Source organism: Strongylocentrotus purpuratus, unplaced genomic scaffold (assembly GCF_000002235.5).
Source record: "Strongylocentrotus purpuratus isolate Spur 01 unplaced genomic scaffold, Spur_5.0 spur5_scaffold_9, whole genome shotgun sequence".
NCBI classification, from domain to species: domain Eukaryota; kingdom Metazoa; phylum Echinodermata; class Echinoidea; order Camarodonta; family Strongylocentrotidae; genus Strongylocentrotus; species Strongylocentrotus purpuratus.
Window position 1 is genome coordinate 30030200 of NW_022145615.1, and position 21253 is coordinate 30051452.

The 21253-nt window shown below is 37.9% G+C and overlaps 3 protein-coding genes across 3 annotated transcripts; 1 reads left to right on the forward strand and 2 right to left on the reverse strand.

Annotated features, from left to right (window-relative positions):
- Window positions 1-802: 802 nt before the first annotated feature.
- LOC115920568 (DDB1- and CUL4-associated factor 12-like) lies at window positions 803-8930 on the reverse strand. The gene is made up of 6 exons (XM_030976526.1): window positions 8805-8930; window positions 7927-7987; window positions 7236-7411; window positions 5929-6151; window positions 4507-4661; window positions 803-3072 (listed from the first exon to the last, which is right to left on the reverse strand). The coding sequence occupies exons 2-6, from the start codon at window positions 7967-7969 to the stop codon at window positions 2917-2919; spliced, it is 753 nt and encodes a 250-aa protein (XP_030832386.1). The 5' UTR covers window positions 7970-7987; window positions 8805-8930; the 3' UTR covers window positions 803-2916.
- Window positions 8930-14921, reverse strand: LOC115920537 (DDB1- and CUL4-associated factor 12-like). Its single transcript, XM_030976413.1, has 3 exons — window positions 14800-14921; window positions 9681-10147; window positions 8930-9037 (listed from the first exon to the last, which is right to left on the reverse strand). The coding sequence occupies exons 2-3, from the start codon at window positions 9981-9983 to the stop codon at window positions 8930-8932; spliced, it is 411 nt and encodes a 136-aa protein (XP_030832273.1). The 5' UTR covers window positions 9984-10147; window positions 14800-14921.
- Window positions 14922-14938: 17 nt separating this feature from the next.
- Window positions 14939-19611, forward strand: LOC115920569 (actin, alpha skeletal muscle-like). The gene is made up of 4 exons (XM_030976527.1): window positions 14939-15155; window positions 16531-17276; window positions 18253-18419; window positions 19444-19611. Exons 2-4 carry the CDS (start codon window positions 17096-17098, stop codon window positions 19597-19599), a joined length of 504 nt encoding a protein of 167 aa, XP_030832387.1. The 5' UTR covers window positions 14939-15155; window positions 16531-17095; the 3' UTR covers window positions 19600-19611.
- The last annotated feature ends 1642 nt before the right edge of the window (window positions 19612-21253 follow it).

Consider the following 21253-nt stretch of genomic DNA (forward strand, 5'->3'; position numbering starts at 1 on the left):
TGTAGCATTATTACTACTAATGATAGTTTTGGTGGCTTTTTGTAAAGCACTAGCGTCCATCAAGCCTTCATGGTCCTTGCGCTCCAGCATTATTACCCGGTCTCAGGTACCCATGTGCACCTGGGTAGAGAGTGGCAAATGTGGAATAAAGTCTTGCCACAGGATGAAAGTGCTGGGCTGGGTTTTGAACCCTCAAACCTCGGAATGAGAGTCGAGTGAATAAACCACTATACCACTACAAATGGCTTCACAAACATGTCAGGTCTGATAAATATAGTGTATGTCCATGTACTGGCTATTCAATCATCGACCAGCAGTTTAACAATAATAATAGTACAGTACAACCTGCATATAAAGACCGCTCAAGGGAGACATGAAAAGTGGACTTTTAGGCAGGTGGTCTTTATGTACAGGTGGTAGCTAAAGCAGGTTTGACTGTAATAAATTATATTTCTATGGCACTTAATACAAAAAGTCTCCAAGTGGTTTCTTCTGTTTGCACAAAAATCATATTTTCTATTAATAATGCATTAATTTTACTTCTGTCCTCCTTGAAAAAGACCTCAGTAATGTTCTTTTCAACCACAAATAGATATAAAGCACACAACAATTACACATGTACGGTACGCAGCATTGGTATAGTGTCAACTCAAAGTTAATTTGAAACGGTAAGAACCACTAGTGCATAAATCCAAAGATAAATCCTGTACAAATTCTACCGAAGAAGATATTGAGAGAAGACACTGGACAAGGGTATATAGTGAACCAGTGCAAACTACATGAAAGGACTATATGATGTATACACCTTTTGCCAGCATCCACCATGTACATTATGAGTTGTGACACACGACATGTACCGGTAGATCAAAATGAGTGCCCAAGATTAAAGTTCTGTAGTAGCATGTGCATGTTTTTTTTACGAGAACTCACAAAAGAAGATGTGTTTTCACTCAAATAATATTAATGCAGTGAGTGCCACAATTCCTCACATAAAGTGTTTTATCGAAAATGCCATCAGAGAAATGATACTACCAATTATTAAAGAGGAGCCTTTAACACTCTGTAATAAGTACATACACTACTTGTAGAGTATTAAGCACAAGTACTGTCATGACCTTGGGCAGTCGTGGTATTTATAACTAGCTTGATCAGCATGAATGTTGAGGAAAGCATTATAATTTTTTTTTGATGTATTGTATGCATATATGTGTATTTGAAAAGTTGTGACATATGTTACAAAATTGCAATACAAACCAAGCAACCATATAATCTAAATGCAAACGTGCTCATCATGATTGATGCTGTGTTGAATTCATCAGTTCATGTTGATCAAAATGTGTAACTTAAACTGTACAACATTGTGTTTTTTCTCATAATAACAATGGTAACAAGTACACTGAGCATGTAGAGGGGACAAATAGGCACCTTTGTACATTAGCATATATCACATGACCAAGAAAGGTTAATGATACGGAGGCAAGATGATGAGACTGAAGATGCGGCCGTTGCTATACTCTTCATTACAAAGCTATCCAACATTGTGAATGAGCCATAAACTGCCTACAAAAATGTCCTCTACAATAAAAAGAGTTAGTGATTCTATAAATAGATTACAGCTAAATAGTAGACAGTTTATATATATATATCTATGAAATCCTTCTGAAATAGGTGATGAAAAGTAAGATAAGGATAGAAAATAAAGAATTTGATTAACAAAAACATTTATGTATAAATATGTAAATGTAATAACAAAGTTTTACAAGAACAACGTATCATGTTAAAATATTGAATTTAAATGTATGTAAAATTTGTAATAATATCAAGAAATATGTAACACAATAAATATCAGAGAATATTAACTGAAGAACAATTCAAACAAATAACAACAAAAAATATGATAGAAATTAAGTTTTTTTTTTTAAAGAGTAGGCATAGAAAAAATCAACCTCAAAACTATCCCAAATCTCAGAAATTACCCCAACAAAAAATTATGCCACCTCCTCAAAACAACACTTAAATGTAGATGATTAATACTTGGCTTAAATCAAGTGAAGAGGTGTTTATTGATAAACCTGAAATTAAATCATCAATCATTGTCACAACAATTCTGATGTTTTCTGATCAAAGATCATCAATTTCAGCACTAGTTCTGAACTGAAATTGTGAATGACCTTAAATGCAAACAGTTAAGGCTTCTATAAATTGTTGAAAATGTTGAGATGAATTTAGATATTCTCAGGTAAGTTGTTTATGAATTATTTTGACAAATGTGATGGTACGACTCCATAAATTAGTTTTCTTTCGCATAATGCAATAAAAAAAGTTAATTTATTATGATTAGAATCATTAAATCACATGAGGTGGTATACAAACTGTCACTAATTATTAAACAACCCCACTTGTAAAATACTCAAATGCATTAATGTACCTTGGATAACAGCAGACATATGCATATCTACAAATGCTGGTTTAAAAGTTCAAAGAAGTGTAGGTTACTGTACAATCCTGGATAATACCAGATCATAGAAGATGGTTAAAAAAGGTGGTTTATGTTTTTGTCCTTGCATACGATACAGTAAATAATAAACCTGCAATCAGTTATATGTCATATAAACAGGCATAAAATGGTGACATAACATTCCAAAGCTATAAAGAACAAAATAAATCATCTCAAATGAAAAGAAAAGAAATAACCTTGCCATCAAGATCGATTGTGACATCCGAGCATGAAGAATATTACTCATTTCCTTTCAATGCCTTGTGATAAACACATCTTTCAATGTTCCAACGCTGAGAATATATCTTTCAAGAGGATGACGACGAAAACAGGTAAGGTGCTACAGAAGCCATCTGGTAATCATTGCTACTTCCTTCTTTATTGATGAAAAGTTTCAGGTTGACAATGACATAAGCCCTCTACTGCCACAGGCCCACATAGTTCCCAGAAAGACCAGATGGCAATGGACCACCGGCCACAAAGAGCCTGGTCCCAGACTTGTCATACCGGTGGGTGTACACAGCATTAGGATGACTTGACTCACTGAAGAACTGGTGGAAGAGGGAGTCTCGTTGCTGGTGGGTGAAAAAACATTCAAATGTAAATATTAACCATTATGAATAGTGGAAAGATATAGTTGACAGGTGCTTTAGGTGATATATACATTCAAATTTAAATAACAATTATTAATAGTGGAAAGATATAGACAAGTTGACAGGTGCTTTAGGTGATATATACATTCAAATTTAAATAACAATTATGAATAGTGGAAAGATATAAACTAGTTAACCGGTGCTTTAGGTGATATATACATTCAAATTTAAATAACAATTATTAATAGTGGAAAGATATAGACTAGTTGACAGGTGCTTTAGGTGATGTATACATTCAAATTTAAATAACAATTATGAATAGTGGAAAGATATAAACTAGTTAACCGGTGCTTTAGGTGATATATACATTCAAATTTAATAACAATTATTAATAGTGGAAAGATATAGACTAGTTGACAGGTGCTTTAGGTGATATATACATTCAAATTTAAATAACAATTATGAATAGTGGAAAGATATAAACTAGTTGACAGGTGCTTTAGGTGATATATACATTCAAATTTAATAACAATTATTAATACTGGACAGATATAAACTAGTTGACAGGTGCTTTAGGTGATATACATGTATACATTCAAATTTAATAACAATTATTAATAGTGGACAGATATAAACTAGTTGACAGGTGCTTTAGGTGATATATACATTCAAATTTAATAACAATTATTAATAGTGGACAGATATAAACTAGTTGACAGGTGCTTTAGGTGACATTCAAATTTAATAACAATTATTAATAGTGGACAGATATAAACTAGTTGACAGGTGCTTTAGGTGATATATACATTCAAATTTAAATAACAATTATTAATAGTGGAAAGATATAAACTAGTTAACAGGTGCTTTAGGTGATATATACATTCACATTTAAATAGCAATTGTTAATAGTGGAGAGATATAAACTAGTTAAAAAGTGCTTTAGGTAATTAATTGTAACACTAACACTAGATTTTGGGCAATTTAAAAAAAAATCAATTATTTTGATAAGTATTCATTATGAATATAAAATATCATTTCCACATCCGTGAATCAGAGCCATTCACTTATTTATTGTTAGCTATGTTACTAGATTTATCTGGATTCATCCAATCTTAGGAATTCCAACAGGATTCCCTTCAGAGGGTTTTCTTAGGTAAGAATATCAGTACTGGGGCTGAAATTCATGCTTTTAGAAAGTGGGGAGCACAATCCTTGAAAACCATAACATTTCTAAAGGTACACATTATATGATCCATGTTATATCTTCATCAGGCTTAGTAATGATTTTGTTTCCTATGTCATAATATCCATGAATGAAAACAAGTTTTGGATTAGTTTCAACTTAATTTTTCCATTTGGGTTACATTCTAATTTATCAAGCACATAAACATGTATCAGTATAAGAAAATAACTCACCAGATACCCTTTTCCAGTGTATAACTTCACAGGCACTGTTTTCCCATCAATGTCACTCTCGATGAAATGACCAGCTCTCAGGTCAAAGAACATGAGAGCCCCTTGACCTGTACCGACCGTCAGGACCCCGTCCATGAAGCTTACTGACCGTACACCTAGATTAGGTATTCATAAACAGAACAGAAAATAGGTGAACATGACCTTTATTTCACGGGAAATAAATTACAATGACCATGTACAGAGATAAAAGTAATGAAATCTAACTTTTTACATTTTCTTTAAATTGAACAACACCTCTTCCAATATGGCACCATCTAAAATAAATTGGTTATAAATGGACTTTTCTTCCCACGAGTGCAATATATAACGTCAGACTGTCTAGATTTTACTTTTACATCACCATATAATCTCCACATCAAAAACTCTATACTCTTTTGGCCTGTAATTAATTTGTCTGTTCTCATGTTATTGTGATACAAAGACTCCATAGAAATATGAACAAATAGCTGGTAACCAAGTTAGTCACTTTCAAAGGTATTGAGGCAAACTCTACCATGATGATTAAAGATAAACTTGAGTTCTGGTAAAAAAAAGAAAATGAATTCTCACAGAATCTAACGAAACTTACACTGAATGTTCAAGATTACAAATAAATGTCATGTGCCAAACAATTTTGGAAGAAAATGTATACTGACTGAGTAATGAGCATAGAAAGATAAGGAAATCAGGGTAGTACTAGCCCCGACATCATGTGTGTTGTCCCATATACATCTATCTGTGTAAGTGATTGTTACTTTACCAAGACTCTGCCAAATTTATGATGATTTTGATGACTCTAGAACCTTGCATTACACACCATTACTTACATGCTATATGATCAACTTTTCTGATCCATTCCACACCTTTTCTTTCACAATGCAATAGCATTACCAGTACTCAAGTTTATCTTTAAGAATTGAGATAGTGATACTACTATGACTGAGTGGATAGACATCCCATATTGATGAGATGTGGATTAACTCAACACATTGAGCAAAACAGGTTCTGGGGGGGGGGGGGGGGGGGTGTTTCATAAAGCTGTGCATCAAGTTATAAATGACTTTACAAATGATTTGAATTTGAAGAGCCAAATGGGATGCCCAAAGTTTTTCCTGACATTTTAACAAAGTGTTACTGTATTTCCCATAATCTCAATTAAATTGTAGCCAAAATACACTTTGCATTAAAATGTTTTGTTAATAATGATATTATGATAAGGTTAATCTACATCTGCATATTTCAACTTTAGCTTTATGCAATTCAAAGGATTTGTGAATCCCATTTAGCTCTTCATATTCAAGTCATTTGTAAAGTCATGCATAACTTTATGCACAGCTTTATGAAACACCCCCCCCCCCCCCCCCCCCCCGATTTGGTACATACCACTGCCCCTCTCCTTTGAATGCACAGATGCCACACATCTACCATTCCTAGAGTCCAGGAAAGTTACGTGAGACTGGGAGCCGACTGCATAAAGAGAGTGGTCTTCTGACAACGAGATACACACATTCTCCTCGCAGTATGGCAAGCGTCTGGAATGCAGCTTACGGAATCCTCTCAAGTCCCAAAGGTGAATAAAACCATTGGCCGACAATGAAGCTAATTCCTGGACAATAAATGAGAATAAAACAGAACAAAATGTAATCTCCATTTTTTCCCTGAAAAAAAAGTTTCAGTTATCACATTATGGAATTCAAACATTTTTACCCCCAATGACTGAAAAACTGCACTTCAATTATTTTAAATTTAAATTTGAAGAAACCAATGTGTATGTATGGACATCAAACAAAAGAATTCATAGGAGAAGTTGAAAATAGCTGCAAATTCACTCAAATCCATATTAATGTGTTAAAGGGAGTGTAGCCTAACGAGACTACGTGTTTTTTTTCCGTGGCCTGACTCGGGGGCCGATTGGGTATTATACGACTTCGGATGACACGACCGCAGCAATCACGTGCGTGCAACATACACAAAACCGAAGCGGGAGGAGAACTTCGGTCTGTTTCGCGGACGCTGACCATGTAAAGATTAAGTTGCTGGCTACCTATCAAGTCCATTCGTTTACTTGCAGTTGTCCAAAAGAAGACGTAAATGGCGTTAACCAGTATTTGCCAAGCTACACTCCCTTTAACTACTGTTTAGCACGCTACAATGCATTACGTGAGAGGATTTAACAAATGGAGAATCTGGCATTGGCAGAAAGGAGAGAAAGTAGAGGACTTGAAACAGAAAAAGAGTACTGTTGGAGGACAGTTTGCAGAGATGGCCCGAGTAGAGCTCTAGGAGTGAAAGACCAGGGAAGGGAATTCTTTGCAAAGGCTAGAAACAGGGAGTTGTGGGATAGCATGATCGCAAAAGTCAATAGATATGGCACCTAGAGCGAGAGAGGGAGAGAGAGAGAGGGAGGGAGGGAGAGAGAGAGAGAGAGAGAGAGAGAGATATAAAGAGAGAGAGATTCTCTTTTAAAGCTTATCTGTACTAGTTTATAGGAAGGATTAGACCACCCTGCAAGGTCACTGGACACGCAGTTATCTCATCAACTCAGCTCTTAATTAATATAAGAAAAAGAGCATCATGGGGGACCAATGGTCACCGATTAGGCATTATTTTCTATATAGAGGGAGCAAGTCGCTACAAGTAGAACAGTGTGGCTTTAAGTGCAGCAGTATTAAAGGAATTCATATTCTCACCTTCGTGTGCTGGCTGTACTCCAAGGCTCGTACTTTTTCACTTTTCTCGCTTGAGCGTAGCAAGACTGGGAAGATGGATTCATAAGATGGCACTAGGGTTGTTTCGTTGATGTCTTGTACCCGGTCACACAGGTCTTGGCTGACGGACCAGACAGAAATCTGAGAATCTCTTGAACCTGGTTATTGACAATTTAAGGGCGAGAGATATGGAAAGTTGTTGTAAGTCTCTGATTTGGCCTTTGGGATGATTAAGGTTAATGTATTATTTCACCTTCAGACTTTACTGGCTGTGGAACACTGCTCTTAACTACTTTTCAAGAACACTTTCAAAAGTCCTTTGAACATTAATTGATTGAAGAAAAAAGAAGAACCTGAAAGTGAATTTTAGTGGCTAATTCGTGGCAAGACATCATTGTTGAAAAATGTCACCTTTCATGACATGTATTTCTACATTCAGCTGTAATCATAAAACATTCGAGAATTCTGTTGGAAAAATATGACTGGTGAAGTACTCATGACTTACTCTCCTTCTCACAATGTACAATGTACATTAAAATAAAACCCATGCAAGCTGGTTCCAACGAATGTAACTTAGTCCAAATCACTCCATTTTATACCCACATTGCATAATTTATGCGCTTAAGGTCCGAAAAGCTGCACAGAAATTAACAAAAGTACACAATTCACGAACCTGCAACTAAGTATTGATCATCTAACCACACTACTGAGAACATCCAGTCGGTATGGCAATTCTGAAGAAAAGAGGTAACATAATAATAGTCAACTAGTTTGTTTAAATTCATGAAGCAGAAGTGGAGGGGTGTAAATGTTAAGATGAAAAGTTGAAAATAATTTCACAAGAATTTAGTTTAAATGTTATCCACGCAAGCTCCATCAGTGATCATCCAAATTACACAGATTGCAACTACACTTCAGCACATACATTATCAGAATATGTTCATCAAATTTAATGAAAGGAATGCAACAGTCTACCAATCTTTTGGTAGTCGAAACTAACTTGATAAATTATTGGCACATGAAGGCCTCATACAGTAGCATACCGAGACATGTTGTGTGTCCAGGTTGTGTATTTGGACAGTTAATTTTAAATAGCAATTTGAAGAAATTTACAAGAAATATTTCACAGATCTTCAAAGTCTTATAAATGTTGGACAATATTATATGCCAAGGACAAATATTCAAGATGGTAGGTGATAAAACATGAATAGTTTCTGTTCAATATGAAGGATAAGGAGAAGTCTTAATGTTTTTTAAGTGTCCAGACACCCACACCACCCCCCCCCCCCCCCCACATCATATCCCTTCCCTGCATTCAAGAAAGGATATCATTGATCAGGAGGCTGGCCTGTCATTGAATCAAATAACTTGTTCTTTAATATCTTTATCATTTTGTTTTTTCCTAGTGAAGGTCATAAATGACTTGATGGGCAATCATGGTAATGCTTCAAAAGTCAAGAAAAATACAAGCTTGATTTTCATACTCTGTGTAAACAATCTCTTGATGTGCATGTACAGGTACAGGTAAGCCATGAATATTTCTCAACTTACTTGTCCGACGCAAACAGGATCAAACGTGGGTAACCGGTAGATGCCAATGTTATTTGGGTTGTCCGCACCTGTTGCTAGCAGGGTATTACTTGGATTGATAGCTATGCTGTGGATGCCACTGTTGTTTACCGGAATGTCTCTGGTTTTCTGCTCGGTAGACTACGCAGCATTGGAAGACTACGCAGCATCGGAATGGAGACTTGGTGATTGAGATCCAGGTCTAAGGCTATCAACTGAAGGTGAAGGATTTTCAAAAATAGAAAATGACATGGTCAGAGGCTGATGTAAAATGGTACATCAAAGGTTGAAGGAGGAATTGGAAGAGAGAGAAGGGTTGGAGAAAAAGAGGGAGGGAGGGAGTGGGAGAGAGAGAGAGAGAGGGGTTGGAGTGGGGGAGAGAGAGGGAGTGGGGAGAGAGAGAGAGGGGTGGGGGAGAGAGGGAGTGGGGGAGAGGGAGGGAGTGGGGGAGAGGGAGGAAGTGGGGGGGAGGGAGGAAGTGGGGGGGGGGGGGGAGGGGGGGGGAGAGGGAGGAAGTGGGGGGGAGAGGGAGGAAGTGGGGGAGGGGGAGGGGGAGGGGGAGGGGGGAGGGGGAGGGGGACAGCAATGAGACAGACAGACTGGAAGATAAGAAACAAAGAAATCTGGCAACCAATTTGGGGAATTACAACAACTATGCATGGACCTCTATTCTTGACATTTAAATCAAGCTGGAAAACATGGTAACATGAGGTGTAGAGCATCATTCAACTTATTTCAAGTTTGAGCTGGTTTTTAATGGCAAACAATCACTATCACTGATTTATTAATCCACTAGTATAAAGATTAAGGACTCCAAGCAGTAATAACATTACAGGGAAACTGGAGGGTGTTACTCACTCTATTGCACTTGGTTCCAAGGACAACTTGGTGATCTGAAATCCATTCTGAAGCAAATATCTTATTAATTTCTCCAACGTGTACCTCTCTCTCCGAGAGCACATGGGGAAGTCTACGGGTGGTCAGGTTACAGATAACCTTCTTCCGCTGCTTAGCGTGTCCTATTGTTCTGCTTCGTATATGATGGAACACAGAGGCGCTTTCAGGGTCACCTGCCCCCATCCACTCTCCACGATGTCTTTCCGTGAGAGCTGTTGCAGCAGCTTTCCTCGACGCATGGATTGCATCCTCATTTGAATGCATCTCGCTGAGCTTGTGTTTCTTTTTTCCTGGTTACAATAAGGCCTTCAATGTTCACTAGTACTGGTCAGTTCAGGGTGATGTACCATATATCTTTAATCATGGCGGCATGTCACTACTATGATGGCATTTTTGTAGTAGTCTGTTCCGATGTTTAGAAAAAAGATCTGTAGGAAGAGAAGGTATGAAATTATATTACCTATATTCTACCGTGTGAATCCATCAAGCTTTAACTTGTCATTATCCGAGGTCCTGCTAGTCTTCACATCTGTTTGTCTCCCAAGAATGTAGAGCCTGCTTATTATTTGCCAAATATTAATTTGTATAATACCCCATTTTATTTTGTATGTTAACCAGTCACAGGACTATCTGAATGAGAGGCTTTGTCAATATGGGATTCCAATGCCCAACAGTTGAAAAAGGTAATAAAACTTTACTACAGTTTGTAGATGAAATTGCACCTCATGAGGGCTTGGGGTCATTTCACGAAACCTTCATAAGTACAAGATCAACAACATCTCGGCGCTGTCACTCGGCTTGTCCGCTAAGTGTTTCACGAAATTTAACTTACAAGAGAATGCCATCTCAAGGCAATTGTAAGTAGGTCTACATGTATGGGCAGCGAAACAATTGAAAACTGAAATTAATCATCTGATTTAGACCCTATTCTCAAGATCCGCGCCTAGATCATGTAGCTAGCTAGCTTGACGTACGTATCTTCGCACCGTACCATATGCAGCTAACTCGCAGACGTTTTTTTTCATCGGCGCTCTGCAGATTTCGGGATGGTCTACCGAACCGCCCGCTGGCGATGCTAAAAATGGATTCCGCGTAAGAAAATAACCCTAGTTCACCGTCTTCCCGAAGATTTATCGCTCATATTATGTCTCTTTACACAGTCAATGTAAAATGCATCAAGAAAATCATTGCAGAATCTGTTTTTTCTCATCGCCAACATGCCGATAAAAAATATGAAACTTCTGTGAAAATGCGGACGATCCTTATTTTTGAGGATGCATCGGTACGCGCTAATGAAGACAATATGAAGGGGTGGCCAAAGCTCGCAGATATTTTTCTTTTCTTGCACATTACAAAACATCCAGATCAACATATATCGTGTTCCATACGTCATAAGAATCATAATTTAATCAGATTATATAACATTCCAAGGCTGTATTTACTTCAAACCAATGATAAGACAAGAATATCGGAAGTCTTACCACAGCACTATCGACGTCTTTCAAAAAGTTCGCGCATGATATTGACTGCCCTCTTGTGATGGGATATATACATGTAAACATTCCAAAAAGGGACATAGTTTCAATCAGAAGCCGAACTTTATATTGAAACTTTGAAAAAGACAATAATTTCTCTCTATCATTGAAATTTTGCCAGAAAAAAACACCCTTGTTAAATTTTGCAAATAAAAGACACATTTTTTCATTGTTTATGTGTTAATGAGAATGTAGTCCCTATCTGCATGTCATCTGTTTGTTAAAAAAGTTTATCGTGTGTCTCCTTTTTATATGTCAGCCATACACGAGTTCTCGCTCTTTTCTCTCTTTGTCTTTCCACTTTCCCCTTTTAAATTTGTATTCTTACGAAACCCATAGATTCACTGAAATTCACAAACACAGATAGGTCTACGATGGAAGCAGGCACGCAGGTTCCGTTTTTTTTGGTGTAAGAAATTGGAATCTTATCATTATTTTAAATCCCTCTAATAAACTGATTATCATATACAAAAACACAATATACATTTTGTTATGATAAAAAGCGTGAAAAAAGCTAGCTTATTCACATTTTTATGTCGCATTTTGACCTTTAGAGTTGTCGACAGTGCTCAAAGATTTCGTTGTCTCAGTCCCACACAGGCATCGCGTATCGTTCTCCTGTTATAAGCGCTTTTAGTGTTACTGTTAGTATGCATATATATGTATATTGTTGTCTCCAGCAGGAGTGGATACAGCACCAGAGCAGCTGATAAGCTTGTCACTCTAGTGGAAGAATTGGGACTTACTCAGCATGTCACCCAACCTACAAGAATTCAGGGAAACACAGAAAACATCTTGGACTTGATCTTCTCCAATAACCCTGAAATAGTGGACAAGATATCCGTTACAGATGGCATTGCTGACCACAGCTCAGTGATAGTGGACTTAAGAGTAGCTCCTACTAGGAAGCGTCCGATAAGAAGGAAAATCTACCTCAGGGGTAAAGCAGATACTCAGGGTATCAAGGAGACACTTCAAGACTTTTCAGATACTTATTTCCAAACGAACCAAGACAAAAGTGTAGAGGACAAATGGTAACAAATTAGAAGTGCAATACTACACACAATGGAAAAACATGTCCCGCACAAGTTTTCCACTAGCCGATTTAACTTACCATGGTTCAATAGATCACTACGTCGTACGATTAAGAAGAAACAGAGATTATACAACAAGGCAGTTAGGACAGGAAAGCCGGATGACTGGGAATCGTTCAAGGCCTTTAGGAAAAGCACCCACAAGCTCATTAAAGAAGCCCGTTCTTTATATGTTAGGGACACTCTTGAATCGGCAATTCTAGAAGAGCCAAAAAGGTTTTGGTCTTACATTAAGCAACTGAAACAAGAAAACTCGGGAGTAGCAGATCTCCAGCAAGGGGAGAAGACTGTAAGCAACGACACAGACAAGGCAAACGTTTTGAATGAACAATTCCGGAGCGTCTTCACCAACGAGCCTCCTGGATTAGCACAGTCCCTTGGCAACAGCCCTTACCAGAAGATTGGACATCTCAACATTACTAGGAAAGGGGTCGAAAAGCTGCTCAGCACGCTGAAGACCAACAAAGCACAAGGGCCGGACGGCATTCCACCGTGGTTCCTGAAGATCGGAGCTGAGCAGCTATCTGCACCTTTGCAAGACCTGTTCCAATCTTCCATCAACACTGGAATAGTACCGCAAGAATGGAGAGACGCCAACGTAGCCGCCATCTTCAAGAAGGGGAGCAGGAAGAGTGCTGCAAACTACAGACCTGTCTCGTTGACATCAGTATTGAGTAAAGTCATGGAACACATCATACATAGCCACGTAATGAAACACCTAGAAAATCAACATATCCTATCAGACTTCCAACATGGGTTTCGTGCTAAAAGATCTACTGAAACGCAGCTAATTCTCACAATCAATGATATAGCCAAGAACTGGATAGAAATAAGTTAGTCGACATGGCAGTGCTTGATTTTACAAAAGCTTTCGACAAGGTCCCTCATCGTCGCCTAATCTCTAAACTACAATATTATGGTCTTGAGGGAGAAATCACTTCTTGGGTGAGAAGTTTTCTGATGGGCCGCACACAACGAGTTGTCATCAATGGTCATTCATCTCTACCTGCATCTGTTACATCTGGCGTACCGCAGGGTACAGTGACCGGCCCACTATGGTTCTTGTTGTACATTAACGATCTACCAAACAACATGGCCTGCACAACCAGATTGTTCGCAGACGACTGTTTGCTGTATACAGCCGTATCAGCTGATCAAGATACCAGCGTACTGCAGAAAGATCTTAGACAACTGGAAAGCTGGCAAGACACATGGCTGATGAACTTCAACCCAACCAAGTGCTGTACCATGACCATTGGTAAGAGAAACCCCCCTCATCACAAGTATAACTTTTGTAACCATAGTCTCGAGAGTGTGTCTTCTCATCCATACCTGGGTGTTCACATATCGAATACATTGAGCTGGAATACTCATACTCAGGCAGCTACCAAGAAAGCCCAGAGAATACAGAATGTAGTCCGCAGGAACTTGTGGAGTTGCAACAAGAAGGTGAAATCAACTGCGTACCTGGCGTTAGTAAGACCGCTTCTCGAGTATGCATCGTCAGCTTGGGATCCCTCTACCAAGCAGAATATCAAGTCCCTAGAACGTGTCCAACGACAAGCAGCCAGATTCTGTACTAGCAACTACATTAGAGAAGAAGGCACAGTCACCAAGGCGCTAAACGACCTAGGATGGGAATCGCTTCAAACTAGAAGGAGAAACCAGAGACTCAGCATGTTATACAAAATGAAGAATGGACTGGTCGACATTCCTTTGTATGACTATGTACAACTGAATTACTGAATCCCAGAGAAACCAGGGGGAACAACCAGAAGTTCCTACAACTTCACCACAAAGCTAGAGCCTACCAGGACTCCTTTTTTGTGTCAACCATCAAGGACTGGAATAACCTCCCAACCTCCATAGTAAACAGCCCATCATTAATCACTTTTAAGAACAATTTACTTAAACATTCCCAATAATTTGATTAGAGTCAACCCACACACAGCGTGCTCTGTCTACAAATACGTTAGCGTGGATGTGTCTGGAAAGGACATTTTGCTGACCAAATCATACAGATACAGATACTGCAAACTTTGGTCACACGCGAACTGTCACAACTCACACTCACAGTCACAGTCACACCACCATAGATTCTACGTTTATGCAGATGATCCTTATTCTCGGACTTTCTGAAATAGAAAAGGGGGAATAGTCTACTCCTAATGCCAAACTTCCAAAGGCTTGCAAAGCTTAACTTAAGCCTAAGGCTTCTACCAAGCTCAGGATTTTTTTTCCTCTTTTTTTTTTGATGACGTAATTAGCTAGCTGAGTGGAAACCCCCGCCTGCCCTAACCCTGGCTTGGCTTTTGCCAACAGATGTGTGATTAATCAAAACTATCACTGCACTACACAAATCAACACATCATGATCAAGAAAATTACTGTAAAGAAACAAAAATCCTAATTCTTCATCACATATTGACCGTTCATAACTCCACAAACTTACCTCTTGAATTAAAATCAAACCGGCAAAAACGAAATTCACAAGGCTTGTTTACGTTGACTGATGTCGTGAAATAAGCGCTCAGCCCAAACGATCGAAAAAGATATCTAATTATGAACGTAGAGGACGCCCCGCAGCTAGCTTTGAAAGTTTAGTGCATGTCCCATATGTTGCACTTTTTGTAGTGATTTTTCTTTCTACATTGTCCGACCCATCATGAATATAATTATATCCAAGCAAGGGAGAATACAAGCACCAATAAAATACATCAAAGTCGAAATGTCTTCATCATATATCTAACGTTTGAATTTAATTCTATGGTCAGAAGTCAGAACCTCCTCTTGATCCTGCTTCGTGATGTGAGTGTGACTGCAAGTTTTACTTTCACTTTTTAGTCTCAGACGTCGATCAGACTAGACTCTAACGTTAGAGTCTACTCTTCTTAGTTTAGTGTGAGAAGTAGTTTGAGTTTGACTATATTCTATAATAATAATAATAATTAGATAATATAAGATATTTATTCGTCTTTCTTTCAAATGACATATAGAGCATAACATTACACATTACACATTTACAATAGACCTATCTATAATATATGGCAATGATGAAAACAAAGTGAACTAAAACGAAAGACGAGGAGACCCTGGTAAAAGCAGAGCTTGTAAGTTTTAGGGTCCCCTCTGCATGAGCCAGATAAACATGATGAGTAGATACTTGTGACTACCTAAGAATACAATAGGGAAAAGGGGTATAAAAAACGAGAAGTATACACACACAACAACAACAAAACGAGAGACTAGACAAGACGGTAGAAAAGAGAAAATATGAGAAATAATAGAAGACTACAGCACATCGACAATAGGCACAATTAATACAACAAGGGGAGGGAATAAGAGGTTGACAATCTGAAAATATTCAGTTAGACACATATTAATATCAAGAAGAAAATTTACATTTATAGTAATACATAATAGATCTTGGCATCATAATAACTACTCTATGAGTCACAGCTAGTATTTGTCGAGAAGATAAACCTCAAGTGTACACTTAAATGAAGAGAGACTAACAGATTGCTTAACGCTAGAGCCTATAGAGAGTTCCAAAACCTAGGTCTAGTAAAAACCAATGTATTAATTTGATACAGTGTTTACTCAAAGTTTGTAAACCTGTTTAAATCTTGACCTGGGCCTTAACAGTTAATTGGGCTGATTTTTGTTGGTGTTTGTTTTGATATGATTCTTCTTTGTTATTTGTTCTTTTGTATTTGTTTATATAGAGTCTAGAAGTGTACTTTAAATTATTAAAGTATAGACATAGTGTATAACTCTAATAAAATCTTGTTATACTAGCTGTCTGTCCTTGGTGCTTCTATAATCTAGGATAGCAGGATTCAGAATATATTCCAGAGATTTAGTCAAAATCAAATTCATGTTCCTAGTTGATTAATTAATTCTCACAAACTTTCACTAGACTACTTAATCGTCCCTTGATTTTATATTTAGGATATACCATATATTCTGCAGATTCCTTGATGACCTAGTTTGAATTTTAAGATGTAAATTTATACACTTTACATTATATTGCATTTTCAGATCAGATCATAATTCATGTTGCACATGGGTAAACTGTGAGGTATTTAAAACAATGATTTAACAGAATATACACATATTTCTCTCAGTAAAATTCTGGTACAGTTAACATGAAATTTTTATATTGTGTTTGTTTTTCTTTCAGAACGTATTTATTTGGATCAGAAAAAGCCCAGTTGAGATGACACAATGAAAGGTTCGTCAGTGAAAAAGCCTGTCATTCTAGATGTGGGAAATTTGTTCACCAAAGTTGGATTTTGTGAGTTGGAGAAAACTTCACCAGACCACATATTTCATTCCAAGGAAGCAGAGAAGATCCCTGACAGGGTGGTTGATCATTCACCTTCTCCATTGATATCAGACAGGACTGTCACTGACTGGGATAGCTTTGAGCAAATTATCCAGCATGCCATATGGACTAAGAGCAAGATCAAAAGCTCCGATCATCCTCTGGTACTCATCGAAAAACCAGGTCTTGAACGTAGCTGCCGTCAGAAGATGGTGGAGTTGGCATTTGAAGGGTTAGATGTGCCGGAATTCTACCTAGCAAGTGAACCTGTAATGGCACTATATTCTGTTGGTTTGTCATCTGGGATCGTGTTGTCTTCAAGTTACATCTCATCAAACGTTTCCACAATACATGATGGACACAGGCCCCATATGGCCTTGTTCATCTAGGTTTTGGAGGAAGGGATGTAACTCATTATGCAATGGACGTTATTAAAGACGAGTTGGGCAAAGAGGTGAGTGTTGAGGAGGCTGAGCAATTGAAGTGCTATCATGGGCACTTTCATGCCAAGGATAGAACTTGCAATCCTGGGCCTGAAAAACTTGAAGAGATTGGACAAAAGATTGCAGAATATGTCTTAAACCCCAAAGGTGATTGTATGGGTAAGTATTCTACAGCAAAGCTTGATGCAATAGAAGTCTGAGGAGAATAGCCCTTCCAAATTATTTGAAAATGAGAAGAGCCTCCTGTTTTTTACACAGGTTTGTATAAAGTAAACTGTAAAGCTCTACATATGACTTTAAAAAGTGACATAAGGTATGAACGAGTAAAATTTCATATTATTTTCATAATCCTTTTAAACTGTTTAGAATTTTACCTTTTTAAGTACTCTATTACTCTATTACACTTCTTTCTTGAGTTTTCATTTTTCCTTTGACTTCTTTAATGTAATGTAACATGACAAACAGAAGAAAAGAGAAAGAGAAAAGTAGCTACATCATGTACATCAGGCGCGGATCCAGGATTTCTTAGGGGAGGGGGCCCAACTTTTTTTTTTTTTTGCTCCCGAAAATTTGAAAATCGCGCCGGCCAAAAAGTCGCTCAGTGGGGGGGGGGGGGGGGGGGGGGGGGGGGGGGGGGGGGTACAGAGCACAATTTTTTTTTTTTTTTTTTTTTTTTTTTTTTTTGCTCCCGAAATTTGAAAATCGCGCCGGCCGAAAAGTCGCTCAGTGGGGGGGGGGGGGGGGGGGGGGGGGGGGGGGGGGGGGGGGGGTACAGAGCACAATTTTTTTTTTTTTTTTTTTTTTTTTTTTTTTTTGCTCCCGAAAATTTGAAAAACGCGCCGGCCAAAAATTCGCTCAGTGGGGGGGGGGGGGGGTAGTGAGCACATTTTTTTTTTTTGATCCTCAAAAAATTTCAATTTGCACCCCCCCTTGAGCGCCAGGGGGGGGGGGCCCAACCCCAAAAATCGTAAAAATCACGTGATTTTACATGATTTTTTCTCAAGGGGGGGGGCCCGGGCCCCCCGGGCCCCCCCCCTGGATCCGCCACTGATGTACATCATAGATATTGCTTCAAATATTCCACTTTCACAAAACAATCTCTGAGTGTGTGTGATTCTCTTCATTGTATCAACAGGTTTCCACAAGGCGATCCCTCGTAGCATATACCTGACTGATGAAGAAGACGACTATGAACATGTTTATTTTCGTAATATAATGCTCTGCGGCGGCAACAGTCTTTTCCCTGGAATCAAGGAGAAGCTGGAAATGGAAGTAAAGACACCATATTATCTCACATGTGGGGTAAGAACTAAGAAGTATAGACCTATATATGTTTTAAAGTATAATTTCAAATATTTTGAAATTGAAATTGAATTCCTCCAGTCAAAACTTCAAACCAGTGGTCTAAAATCAAGTGAATGTATACCATACCCACAATGGCCACAAAGCCATGTAGGCTTCTCTAACTTTCTCTTTTTCAGGTACTTATAACATGTTATCTTTGTACATTTTGTTTAGGGTAAATGAGAAATAAATGGAATGAAAGAAATAAAATCACTTCACGGTAAACCATTTGAGATTCAATATCATGAGTTGGAAACTGAAATATAAGGAAAGTTAATTCTAACCAGTACACCATTTCTGTTGCAATTAAAGAGAAATATTTTTGACATGATTATACATATGGCTATAGCTTGCATTTGTAGTAGAATATAAATTGTTTAACGCAAGGTAAGTTTGGTGAGATGCCACAAGGTCCAGAAGGCTCATCTGCCCCATTCAAGTAATCGTGGACTTGATATCATGGACCTGAATGCTAAGAGACTGCAATATGTGATTGAATTCAGTCTAAGTCTCAATGGCCACAATACTTGTGTTGTCAAACTTAAAGTAAAGGGACAGATGATCAGGGATTGTTTAATGACACATGTGCATGTATTTTTATTTGAGATAACCTTATCAAATATCAATTATACTTTCTTTCAAGTGTAGAAACATTTAAATAAATAAATATTTTCATTACATTTCATATGTCACAATCTAAAATATATATTGAGAAATATGCAACTATAGTTATAAAAACAGTTGACTGGCATTTTTTCAGAAACTAGTTGAATGATTTCAAGAAGAAAAAGAAATCTCTGAAATTTTCTGATGTTTATGGTAATGCTATGACACTAGATTGTAACTGTTCCTTGCTAGACTATATCTGAATGTGTGTGTGTGTGAATCATAATTCTTAGACCCCTTGATTCATGTTGCGTATACATGTTACAATTATCATTATTTTTTATATTTTTTCTATTAAATATTTTTCATTTTGTAGGTACGTGTGATAGCGCCATCATTCCGACAGCATGCAGCATGGGTAGGAGGCTCAATCGCTGCATCTCTTCCAACTTTCAAATCATTCTGGATAACCAAAGAGGATTATAGCGACTATGGGGAAAACATTTTGCAGAGAAAATGTTTACCATACTAATTACATGAGACATCTTATTTATAAGGGTCTTCAATTCTTTTATTTTTATTATTATTATTTTTTTTGGGGGGGGGGGGTTGAGGTGCATTTCAAAAAATAATAACTCCACAGATACATCTCTGATCAAGCTGAACAGTGTAAAATGTTGGAGAATGTATTTTGTTAAAAGAAAGTTTTATGAAATCCTTGTAACATGATGAATAAACAGTACTATTAATTTTCAATTCAATCTTTTATTTTGGTCACATTAAGGCCAAGTAGTGCAGTCCCGCTTTAAGAAAATGAGATGAAGACAAATTGAGAAGTGAAGATATAAACAGACATTCTATTTGTCGCCCTCTCTCGGCGGCTAGGCAGGCTCGCTACTCTATATACAGATATATTGACTGGCAGGGCCGGGTGTGTAATAATATACAAATAATGACTGCCAGGACGATGACTGCTCATGAGGATGATGCATGGTGGAAATTATCACTCCCAAGGTGGTGTGTTCATTTATCACCCCTGAGGCGAAAATTTCACTCTCAAGGTGAAAGAAATCCAACATAATTTATATGGAAATCCAATCAGGTACTGTGACGGCTCAATGTCGCTACGGGTATTCAAAAGGACTGCTATTCATAAGGACCGCTATTCATAATGTGAGAAGAGGGTCGGTATTCATAATGTGAGAAGAGGATCGGTATTCATATTATGAGAAGATATATAGATAGATGAGAAGATATAATATATAGAGACATCCCCATAATCTATAGCCCCTCCCCCTCCCACTGGATCCGCCCGTGGTTTCGCCAAAAAAGGAAACATTTTTATTTCTTTTTTGTTTCCGAAAAATTTAAAAATCGCCGGCCTATAATTCGCTCATTTTTTTTTTTTTTTTTTTTTGGGGGGGGGGGGGGGTAGTGAGCACTCCCCCCCCCCCCCCCCCCTCCTGGATCCGCCACTGGCTCCAGTGGTAAAAAAAGGAAAACATAACACACACATAATCCTATCATAATTTGTCCCCCTCGTGGGAAATCCCCCCCACCTCAACTGAGAGTCAAACTTGAAATTTACTTTGGTGACAAGACGATATATTTTACAAGGAAACCATCATAGCCCCCATCCCCGAAAATAGATATAAATGTCGGAAATATGAATGTCCAAGTCGTCATCATATAGGCGGCGGGGGGGGGGGGGGGGGGCTGGGGATATTTCATGTTCCAAAATTAAATTGTATTGATTCAATTCTCAATTTCGTGTATCACAATGGATAACAAATTTCAAAATTACAGTGTAACATATAGATAGCCTGATTGAGTGTAAGTGCAAGGATTACAATAACCAGGAATGACAACAAAAAATAATCCACTATACTGCATATCCCTTCTGGAATATAATACAGGGATAAGAATAAGTTATTTTAGTGGTAATACTTTTTACAATCTGTTTCCTTGTTTTCTCTTTTATTTTCAACTAAAAAGGAAAAAGGAAAAAGTAAAGATATACACCATTATATGCTTTATGATTACCAACATCTCCTACGTGATGACCCCCCCCCCCCCCCCCCCCCCCCCCCCCCCAAAGACCCTATTTCAAACTCGTGGGAGACAGTGGGCTTTGGACGATATATAATGCTTTTTACAATACTAAATTCTATCAAGATTAATAATAT